The sequence below is a fragment of the Mastomys coucha genome, unplaced genomic scaffold, assembly GCF_008632895.1.
Source record: "Mastomys coucha isolate ucsf_1 unplaced genomic scaffold, UCSF_Mcou_1 pScaffold17, whole genome shotgun sequence".
Lineage (NCBI taxonomy): Eukaryota > Metazoa > Chordata > Mammalia > Rodentia > Muridae > Mastomys > Mastomys coucha.
Genome location: NW_022196899.1, coordinates 34319978 through 34332000, shown reverse-complemented (window position 1 = coordinate 34332000; position 12023 = coordinate 34319978). Strand labels below are relative to the sequence as shown.

The 12023-nt window shown below is 42.7% G+C and overlaps 1 protein-coding gene across 1 annotated transcript in view; it reads right to left on the bottom strand.

Annotated features, from left to right (window-relative positions):
- Intu (inturned planar cell polarity protein) overlaps positions 1-10594 on the bottom strand; it is a 74610-nt gene extending 64016 nt beyond the window's left edge. The window contains exon 1 of the mRNA XM_031376679.1: positions 10174-10594. Within this exon, the coding sequence (XP_031232539.1) occupies positions 10174-10265 (92 nt within the window). The 5' untranslated portion in view covers positions 10266-10594. The remainder of the gene's footprint in view (positions 1-10173) is intronic.
- Between the last annotated feature and the right edge of the window lie 1429 nt (positions 10595-12023).

The following is a 12023-nucleotide window of genomic DNA, read 5'->3' as shown; positions in this document are numbered from 1 at the left end:
TTTATGTCTTTCTTAAAGTCCTGTATCATCACCATGAGAAGTGATTTTATATCTGAATCTTGCTTTTGCAGTGTAATAGTATGTCCAGGTCTTGCTTTGGTGGGAGAATTGGGTTCTGATGATGCCAAGTGACCTTGGTTTGTGTTGTTTATTTTCTTATGCTTGCCCCCCGCCATCACCTGCCCTTGCTAAATCTGACTGGAGCCTGTCCTTCCTGAGATCCTGGTTGTGTCAGAACTCCTCAGTCAAGCTGTCTCTGGGATCCTGTGGTCCTGCGCTTGTTAGAGCACCTAGGAGTGGAGCTTCCTCTGGGTGTTGTGGGACTGGCTGCTGAGCTTGTGCCCAAGGTCTGTTCAGGACACCAGCCCAGAGAGCTAAACAGCTTTTAAAATGTGATTGCATCAGGAGCCATGTAGAGCAGGGCAGGACACTTCAAGGAGTCACCCGTAGTCCATGGTGCCTTGCTCTCCAGCTCACCTTTTTCCTTCACAAGGTTGATGTCCACATCTCCCATAATCCCCGCTCCTTCTAAAACAATGACCTTGGAAGTTAGTATTCCAACGTTCAGTTTGAGAAGGAACCAAGCTTTGAGACCTCAGCTCTCTCTTATGATCTGTTCTCTCGGCCCATTCTTTATACCAACACTGCCACATGCCAGTTCAACTCCCAACAATGGTCAGCAGCAGCTGTGAATGGAAGTCCAAGGATCTAGCAGTTGCTCAGTTCCACAAGGCAAGCAGGCCAAGAAGAAAGTCCAATCCAGTAGTTTTGAAACTCAGACCCCACATGTTGAGGATCCTCTTTACTGCCATGCTCTTTAAGATGTTAGTCATGAGCCCCAGCTAGTTCTTACTTGTCCACTGCCTGCAAAATGAGATTTCCATAACTCTCACCTTGCACTTGACTAAGCTATTTGAGCAGCTCACAGATTCAGGAAAATTCTTATAGTTACCCTTTTACTGTATGTCATTACAAAGAATATAGACAAAAAGATTCACAGGTGAGGTCTGGGAGAAGGAATGGTGTGTCAGCGGCTTTCCTCAGTATTCTCTCTCCAAGACCCTCCACATGCTCAGTGACCTGGAAGCTCTCTAAACCTTTTAGAAATGGAGTCGCATAAGCCAGACTGCTAACGGGTTGAGTGGAAAGACTCAATAATGCCTATTCTTTTGCATTTCTTTCTCCTGGGGATGAGGCAGGACCCCTCTGAGATGACAAGTGTCGTATAGCCTACTGTCAGACAGGGGGAGGCTACTGTAATAAGGGGATAATAGTTATGTTAAATTTTGATAAAATGTGTATACCTTTCACCTCTGCAATCTCAAACAATAAAATTTAGTCAAGATTTTATTGCAAAATAAAAGGGCTTAAGGTGCTTGTTTGGTAAGTTAGCTGTTTGTTTGTTTGTTTGCTTGTTTACTTATTTGTTTGGAATAAGGTCTCCTTGTGTAGCCCAGGCTGGCCTGGATAGCTGGATAGCTTGCTTGCTTGCTTGTTCTCTCTCTCTCTCTCTCTCTCTCTCTCTCTCTCTCTCTCTCTGGGTTTATTTATTTATTTTATGTATAGGATTGCTCTGTTTTCATACACAGCAGAAGAGGGAATCAGATTCCATTACAGATGGTTGTGAGCCACCATGTGAGTGCTGGGAATTAATCTCAAGACGTTTGGAAGCGTGGCTCTTAGTCCCTGAGCCATCTCTCGAGCCCCCACCGCCACCCCAGGCTGGCTTTATATTCACAGAGACGGTCCTGCCTCTGCTTCCCAGGTGCTTGGAAGTAAAGATGCACATTACTGTGCTTGGTTGTACTTCTTCAGTTTTAAAGCAACTTATTAGACATTTTTTTTAAAAAAAAAATCTTATTTGATGTTTTATTTACATTGCAAATTTTATCCCCTCCCAAAACACATCCCATCCCCCCTCTCCTTGCTCACTAACCCACCTGCTCCTGCTTCCCTGTCCTGGCATTACCCTACATCGGGGCATCAAGCCTTTATGAGACCAAGGGCCTCTCTTCTCATTGATGTCCCACAAGGCCATCCTCTGCTACATATGCCACTGGAGCCATGGGTCCCTCCATGTGTACTCTTTGGTTGCTGATTTAGATCCTGGTTCATATTGTTGTTCCTCCTATGGGACTGCAAACCCCTTCAGCTCCTTGGGTCCTTTTTCTACTCTAGCTCCTCCATTGGGAACTTTGTGCTCAGTCCAATGGATGGCTGTGAGCATCCACTTCTGTATTAGTCGGGTACTGTCAGAGCCTCTCAGGAGATAGCTATATCAGGCTTCTGTCAATAAGCTCTTGTTGCCATCCACAATAATGTCTGCGTTTGATAACTGTATATGGGAGAGATTCCTAGGTGGGACAGTCACTGGTTGGCCTTTCCTTCAGTGTTTGCCCCAAACTTTGTCTCTGTATTTCCTAAGAAAATAATCTTCTTTTAACAAACCAAAAAGGAGATAGCCACATAAACATAATTCCACCTCTAACAACAAAATTAACAGGAAGCAACAATTACTTTTCCTTAATATCTCTTAATCAATGGACTCAATTCCCCAATAAAAAGACATAGACTAACAGACTGGATATGTAAACAGGACACAATATTTTTGCTGCATACAGGAAACCCACCTCAGTGACAAAGACAGACACTACCTCAGAGTAAAAGGCTGGAAAACAATTTTTCAAGCAAATTGTCCCAAGAAACAAGCTGGAGTAGCCATTCTAATATTGAATAAAATCGACTTTCAACCTAAAGTAAAAAAAGATAAGGAGGGACACTTCATACTCATCAAAGGTAAGATCTACCAAGATGGACTTTCAATTTTGAACATCTATGCTCCAAATGCAAGAGCACTCACATTCATAAAAGAAACTTTACTAAAGCTCAAAGCAACATTGCACCTCACACAATAATAGTGGGAGACTTCAACACCCCACTCTCAGCAATGGGCAGATCATGGAAACAGAAACTTAACAAAGACACAGTGAGACTAACAGAAGTTATAAAACAAATGGATTTAACAGATATCTACAGAACATTTTATCCTAAAACAAAAGAATATACCTTCTTCTCAGCACCTCATGGCACCTTCTCCAAAACTGAGCATATAATCAGTCACAAAAGGGGCCTCAACAGATATAAGAAGATTGAAATAATTCCTTGCATTCTATCAGATCACCACAGACTAAGGCTGGTCTTCAATAACAACATAAACAATAGAATGCCCACATGCATGTGGAAGCTGGACAACACTTTACTCAATGAGAACTTGGTCAAGGAAGAAATAAAGAAAGAAATTAAAGACTTTTTAGAGTTCTATTAGACATTTTTTGAAAAAGTAAAAGATTGGGGCTGGCGAGATGGCTCAGCGGGTAAGAGCACTGACTGCTCTTCCGAAGGTCCTGAGTTCGGATCCCAGCAACCACATGGTGGTTCACAATCACCCGTAATGAGATCTGACGCCCTCTTTTGGTGCATCTGAAGACAGCTACAGTGAATTGGGCTGGAGCAAGCAGGGCTGGAGGGAGTGGGCCAGCAGTGTTCCTGAGTTCAATTCCCAGCAGCCACACACATGTATACGGCCATCTGTACAGCTATACAGTGTACTCATACACATAAAATAAATAAAATAAATCTTTTTAAAAAAAGAAAGAAAAAGTAAAAGATTTTAAAAATTTTACATTATGTATATGAGTTTTTTCTTGCAAGTATATCTGTGTATTCTGTGTATGCCTAATGTTCTCAGAGGGCAGAAGAGGGCTGCAGACCCCCTAGAGTGTGATCCCCCCAGACAGTTGTGAGCTTCCATGTAGGTTCTAGGACTTAATCTAATCCAGGTTCTATAGAAGAGCAGCAAATGCTCTTAACTACCATCTCTCCAGTCCTGTAAAATACATTTTCAGTAGCAAAATTTCCAGTTTTCTTCCCACATGCAATAGTCTATAATTTATTTCTATGCACACCTATTAACTTTACACTGTGCACATTGTTGGGATTTGGGGTTCGGGTCGCGGCAGGAGCGTCTGCAGACACCAGGCACAAACAGCTCCACGTTTAAGAGGTTTAATTAAGGGGGAGTGGGGACCGTGGCACAGGAAGAGGGGAGAGAAGAAAAGAGAAGAGAAGAAGGAGAGATGGAGGAGAGTATTCATATATATATATATATATATATATATATATATATATATATATATATATATATATATATATATGTCGTGACATAGTAGGTCCAGGTAAAGGTGGGAGCTGAACCTAATGGATTCTGGGAATATGGTGGCCATTGCCTTGACACAGGTCTGTGGACCTGCCCATATCTGCAGCCGTTTCTGGGTGCTAACACACATCAACCGCCAATGTTGCTTCACTAGAGAATAGAGCCCATGTTCTGTTTAGTCTTTACAATGTTTCTCAGAGTTCAGGATGGGACGCAGCTCAGTTGGTAGAGTGTTTATGTCGCATATAGGCAGCCCTGAGTTCCACCCCTGTATTACATAAATCAGCCATGGTAGTGCATCTGCAACCCCAGCCCTAGGGAGACAAGGGTAAGAGGAGCAGAAGTTCAGGGTCATCCTTGACTATAGAGAGGTGGAGTTTAAGAGATCCAGTCTCAAAAATCGGTTTTCCCAAAATCAAAAAACTGAGGACCAGCTAGGAGTTAGATATTTTAATTCATATTATATATTAACTAAATTAAGCAAATGTGTCCAGCTTGTTTGATCAAACAGAATTACCCAGGGCTTACTAAACGTACATATTTGAGACCTTGCCCCTCATCAACAGGATCAGAATCCACAGAGAAGCTTAGAAATCTCACGCAGGGGGTGGGAGGTTGTTTGTTTGTTTTTTAAGATTTATTTTTCCTATGTGTATAGGTGTGTTGCTTGCATGTATGTACCTGAGAAGGTCAGAAGAGAGTGTTGGATCTCCTAGAACTGGAGTTACAGATGGTTATGAGCCACCATGTGGGTGCTGGGAATCAAATTGGGTCCTCTGCAAGAACAAATATCCTAAAATTCAAGCCATCCCTCCAGCCCCTAAATCTCTGTTTTAAATGAGGGCCCTGGATACTGCTTCAGTCTTGAGAAACAATGCCCTAAGCATTGTCCAAGCCCTGTGCTTCTTTGGGAGAGGAAGGCTGGCACTTTTGAGCGTTCGGACACCGCTCCCACTTGGTGTATTTGAACCTGGTTGACCTGTCTCTGAATCTCTCCCCAGAATCACACCTGTGCCACCTCCAGCACATTAGTCTCTACATGCTTCACTTTCTTCTTCTCTAAATTCAGAACAGTCCCTACAACACAGTACTGTTTGGAGTCTGGAGCTTGCATTAATGCACGTAAAACAACTAGTGCAAACATCGTCTGCCGACTGTGCCACTCTTGTAGACTTACAGAATTCTCTTGATGCCTCTACATAATGCATTTCTTCAAATACAATTTTTCTCTTTAAGACAGAATAGCTACCTATACAAACCTTTCCAGACACATCTCTACATTCTATATGTATCTTCTATCTTTCTTCAATCAAATATTCCATGAAATTCTCACTAGAGAATAGCTGTCTCTCATATATATTTGTGTGTATGTATGTATATGTGTGTGTATGTATGTATGTATGTGTGTATGTATATGCATATATACCACCAAATAACAGTCTCCTGGAGATACAAAATGACTGGCTGTTTCTTCTTTAAACTTCTCTTCTTTCACAAACTTGAATCACAGAAAAAAGTAAAAAGACTCTCATAAAAGCATATTGTCCAAGACAGATTCCTTGCACTAGCTACTCAGTGTATCAGCTTCCTTGGCTAGGTTCCACCTGTTAGTTGATTGGAAGAAAGTGGGGGAGAAAGAGGGGGGGTAGGAGAGGGGAAGAGGGAGAGGGAGAAGGAGAGGGAGGGAGGGAGGGAGGGACTACCCTGCTTGATCTTTTGTACATACCCACATACATCATAACCACAATGACTTTTTAAATTTGGGGCATGTGGTATCAGTAAATTGTATTTCTAACTGTTAATATTTAATATCCTTATATGTGTTGAGAAAAGATGCAGAAGGAAAACTAAGGCAGCATTTTCAGGGCTTTGTGAAGATACTTTGTTAGTCTAAGGGCTGAATAAATGGAAATCACAAGAAAACTTTAAAGATTTAGACTAGGGGTATAATTCTCATTTTCTATTTTTGACTGTATAAAAATAGAAGCCCCAAAATGTTTAGTTGAATTCATAGGAGATTCAGTCTTTATTTCCATTGATAACCATCTCAATTAGACAAACAATACAATTCAGACATAAAATACGCCAGATAAGAACATAATTAAATATTTACTACAGTAGCAGGCTGAAGGCTCTTTATTTAGTAGCAGGAGAAGCTAGCAATGAGGGATAAATGTAAACAGAGTCCCAGAGATGATATTGACTTGAACCACAGTACAAAATTACATGTAATAGAGTTTTGTCAGAAACTAATCAATATTGCCTTAAATGTGAACACAGGAATAATACTTTCTGAATTAAGCAAAATAATTTTTTAAAAATTATTTTAAGGTTATTATTTTATAAAATGATGTTAGATCAATAGATACCATTTAAAACATTGTGACTTTCTAACTTTGTAAATTTTGGAATTTTCAAAAAATTTAAGATAGAGTCATAATATACAAAAGACACATCTGTGATGTCAAATTTATGTAATGAACTTACAGTTTGAAATTTTAATTTTCTCATATGAAAATGGAATCCCTTTCTGTACTTTCACGACTTAACTGTTGCAAGATGATTTAAATGAGAAAAGAATATAGAGGAGGTTGCAGAAGCAGGCCTGGACTGAAGGAGCTCAGGGAAAAGTGCTTGTTTAACATGCACAAGACCAGAGACTCTGTCCCCACTTCTGCAGAAGCCAACAAGGGGATTATATTATTCCCACTGGGTGTAGGACACCCAGCAGATAACATACCACTCGAGCACCAAGCCTGATTCATCTATTCTTTTGTCTTTATTCTCTATCTCTATTTACAAATTATAATGCATTTGGTGAGCCATTTTGCCAGCCAGAAGGAAAGAAGGCCTCTACTGTAGGAATGCACAGCCTGGTTTATTGATGGCTCACAGTCTACCGGTGAAGAGAAAGGGAAGAAACAAAGAGCAGGCAGGAGAGTTAGGAAAGACAACAGCAAATAGAAGAGCAAAAGCATCCCTAGCACCATTTAAAACCTGCGGTGGTGTGAGCCCTGCAGTCACCTGCAGTGATGGTCAAATGCTGGACAGTGCAGAAGCACCATGCCTTCCTTGGTCAGAGATCTGTGCCCTCTGAGTCTAGAACTAAGGACAAATTGAATGTGGACAAAGTGAGTTTTCTTGTGTGGAGACAGCACTAATAATTTACCCACCAAATGCCTCAGAGCTTAACAAAAAAATAAAGCAGTATACATTTACATTGTATTTCCCTAAACTTTTGATTTTATTATTATTTATTTTTTACTTCCAGAGTTTAAAAAGATATCTTATACTATGTTATGACTGTCAATCAATAGGGTGTATGTTTACTTTTTAAAGTTTTAGGGGCTTGATACCCTTTGAATACACACATTTTTGCTGTTGACAAGCGTGTTAGCTTTAGATCATCCAATATTTTCATCTGTCTGCTGGCTTAGGTATCCACAGAACCCTTGCTCGATGTCTAGTGTTATTATTAACCATGAGACAAACTGACTTCGCTGAGTTTCTGGGAGTCTCTAAGAATAGCCATCCACCTGTGCTTTGTTTTACAGCTCAGAGGACAGTGACTAACACCATCCCTTATGTTTGAAAGGACTTATATTCATAGAACGTTTCTGTGTTGTCAGAAATTCACAGTACCATTCTGATGTGGGTGTCACCCATGTTATGGAAGAAGTTACTAGACTGCCAAGTTACATGGCTCTACACCAGAAATACCACTCTGAGAAGAAGGTTAAATTCACGAGCCATGTGCATAAGCTCTTTAAAAATGTTTGGAAAATATTAACGAGTAGTGTGGATAATCAAGACAACACAAAAACACTAGCTTGCTTAAGCAAAATTTATTGGTAAATACCACTTTGAAGCCTCTCTCCTGACAGACCTCACCCCCTGAACAGTCTGGCTGAAGTCTCCACTCACTGCTGAGTGACTGTCAGTCACTTCAGTACTGGCACATTCCTTCTAGTACCTTTCTCAACAGTAAAGCAATCCAGTGCTGTGTGTTTTGAAAGCCATATTTGCAATGGAAAGAAAATACACGAGTCATTAACAAACACCTGGAAGGCCTAGCTTTTACATTTAAATGTAAAAATAAAACAAACTGCTGTGCTCTTTTGTTCAATCTGGGTTTCCCATGGTCCTTAAGGCAATTGGTAAAACTTTGTGGATGATTTACAAGGTATTGATTTCTTTTTACTCTTTGACAGTTTCACATGCATGTAATGAAGTTCACTCCCTGTTGTCTTGCCTCATCCCCTTCCTGCTAAGACCCCTTTCTCTACTTTTAAGTAGTTTCCCACCCTACCTTTAAGTCTTTGAGCGTGTGTGCAATCACTGGGTTGCCTGCACATACAAAAGATGTTTCTAAAAGAAAAACATAAATACGTTGCCAAAACAACTTTAAAATACAGATTATACACTGACCTAGTTCATGAGAATTCGGATAGACTGATGAATATGATTGAAAGGTTTTTCTATTATATCCATACAAACCTTTATATATGTAAGCAAAGGATATTTAAGAGGATGGCTATGTTGGAAAATATACCTTGGTCAAGAGGGAGAGAAACTGACACGTGGCAAGTTTTTAAACAGGTGTTCTGAAAACACAAAATGACAATAAAATACAGAATAATAGAGCACACACAATCAGTGCAATGCAGAGCTGAAAAAGATTTTCATATGCTGTTGAGAAGAAATCACTGTTAGCCATGGCACTGCCACACTGAGCTTCAGATTCCATGCCCCAGCACTTGGGAGCCGTTATTTGTAATTCAGATGGAGTGGCTTTTCATTCTGATGCTGAGCAGGTGTATTCCAGAAATCCTCACTCTGAAATGACCACCTCACTCTGAGGACTAGAGTATAAACTGCCCTCCCCCCTTCCTTCAGGCTTGTGCTTTCCATTTGAAGGCCAGTGGTGTTAATAAGTTTGGATTTTTTTCCCTACTTGACATTTCAAACAAGAAAAATATGAAGAAATCCTATTGCAGTGGAGTCTGGGGCTTAAAACAGATTTCCCTCCCAGGTTGGCTAACCTCCTACCGTGAGTGCATGTATAGTGGGCACTATTCAGGATCGCTCTTGAACTGCAATGTTATCAAAAGCAAGAGGGAATTTAGCTCCTCTTTTGACCGTGTTTCATTTTACATAGCAACAGCTGTCTTGCGGGGTGGAGAGTGGGGTCCAGAAAACTTCAAGTTTCAGAAGACAGCTCTCAAGTAGAAGAAATCCAGTTTTAAAATCCCTTGCATAATGGTGCCTCCTCCCTCACGCTTCCTACAGCTCATATGGTTTTGTACAAAGACTTAAAAGGGTCACTTGAAACGTTTACAGATGACAGAGCTCACGTAAACCTCTTCTCCCTTACCACAAACGTGTTCACTAGAAGTGCATTTACTTCTGAGTGCCCCTCCCATCATGTCTCATTAAGGCCAGGCCTTCCGAGTTAACAACGTTCGCTGCCATGCGTTCAGTCCATTCACTCTGCAAGTCAAATTTGTTCCCCTGGATTCCTTTCTCACCAATAAACTCATCGCTTGCGATAGGGGTGGGTTTTAGTCTTTGTTTGTCTATTTTGCATAAAAGATAGGGTTGGATAAGCTAATGGAAAGTTGGGGTTTTCTTCCTTAGGAGAGCTCCTATGCTGTGCGGTTAGTGTTCCGCAGTGCTAAGAGGGTGGGGCGAAATTAGATTTATTAAAAAAGAAATTCTTTTTAATTCTACTCACAACGTCCAGGCAAAGCTCCCAGCTTCTCCCAAAGTCCCTGCAGAAAGTGCAGAGCAGCTTGACAAACAGCTTAGCTTCGTTAGTCCGGGTTCCCTTCAGAGCTCATTGGCACTGGGCTAGAGTCTCTGCGACTCCCCAGAATCCACTCCACGAGAGGAGCCCAACACCTAGCTGAACCCCGCCTCTGCGCCCAGCCTGATTGCATCCCGGGAGCCACACTGACCTGTGTAGCAGGACGCGCTGCACCGAGTCCAGGTCCTCCAGGTTGCGGGGCGTAGGCTTGGGAATGCTGGTCCTGCCGCCCCCTTGAAACATTCCCGTAGAGAGCCGCCTCGAGGGCGAGCCTCCGGGCAGCGGCGGGTGTCAGCGGGTCCCCAGCTCGGCTGCGGATCTGATGGAGGACACAAATGTCCGGGTGTCACCGTGGGTCCGTAGGCCCTGCGATCGCCCGCGGGAGCAATCGCTCCGTCCCGGCAGGTGGGCGCTCTGGGAGTGCCGTCCAGGTCCCCAGGGCCAGGGTGACGCGCGGCCCCTCTCTGTGCCCGGTGTCCCCGAGACCGCTCTTGGAACAGCGCTCCAGGGGCGCTCTCTCGCCGCCTAGTGCGCGCTCCGCGCCTCACCCTGAGTTTGCCTACCTTAGGCGGCCCCAGTCTAGGACACCGGTGTTAAGGCGCCGCCCCAGGGAAGGACACTGTCACCTGAGTCCACCAAGGAGCCCGGAGAGGAGGAGACGCTTGCGGGACAGATGCTCCTGCCCTGGGGCTGTGCTGCAGGCTGAGAGTGAGTTGAGAAGCCAGATGCCCCTGTGGGTGGGAATTTAAACACTTTAACCATATGCGTGCTGTGTTGGTGGCTCTCTCCTTTCTTTCCCCCACTCAGAGGCTGAGGCAGAGGAGAGTTACCAGTTGGAGACCAGCATGCTCTATGTAAGGAGTGCCAGGTCGGTCAGGGCTACATAACAAGGCACTGTCCCAAAACAAACATGCAAAAATCAAAACAAGAAACCATGTAAGTGGGTACGGTGTGAAGAGTGATTTCAAGACCGCTTGACATGAGCCTTTTATCCTCCCTGGGTGATAGGGTTGAAATATACTTGACCTCAGCTGTGCCTTAGTCCCAAAGCAGCATGTACCCTTGCACCCTGTGGTCAGGAGACAGAGAAGGGGAAAAGGAAGAAAAAAAATGGAAGCTTACTTCAATGTTCTGTGGGGGGAGATTGGGGGGCTGGGAGGATGACCCACCACTGACTTCAGGCTCTGTCCCGAACCAGAGTCAGAATCAGAGAGAATGGTAGGGAGAATGAATGAAGAAGTCGGAAGGCGTTTTCAAACGTGGTATATCACTGATGTCGGAGATACAGACTAATAATTGATCATAGATTAATTTTCATCTCCCAAGTGCATGGGGGCTTGATCTGCATTGTAGCCAAGTCGTCCCGTGTAAGTTTTTTTTTCTCCTGGATGAGTTCTCTGGTTCTGGCTGCTAAGTGGGTGGGAGAGAGAGGTCTTATCATAACGTGTATAAACCTTTACTCACCTCTCCTGCCTGCAGTGTTTCCTCGGCTCTTCTACACTCACTCATCTAGTGTTCTTCAACTGAGTTTCCGGAAACTGAAGTGTTTGTCTTTTGATTCAGAAATTGGTCCAAGGAAACAAATAATGAGATGTTTATCAAAGTATAATTTATCATAGCAAAAATGTGAAAGATAAGCATTAATAATTAATAACCAGTATAGCAAATATTAAAAATTAAAAATAAATACACATAATTGATCATATTGATGGCAATAAAATAATTATGATTCAAGTGTATGTACGTATCCGAGATGCAAAGTTATATATTCAGCTTTTCTTAGCTATGTGCCTCCTTGCTGTGACAAAAATACCTGACAAGGGCAATTTTAAAAGGAAGGCTTTGTTCTGGGTCTTGGTTGGAGGCTGCGATGCTTCCTGGGTAGTAGTGAGGCTTGGCAGCATGAGCAGGAGGCAGCTGCTCATGTTGCATTCCCAGGTAGAAGCGGAAGTGGAAGTGGCGAGCCATGGACGCTGGTGCTCACCTCACTTTCTCCTTTTT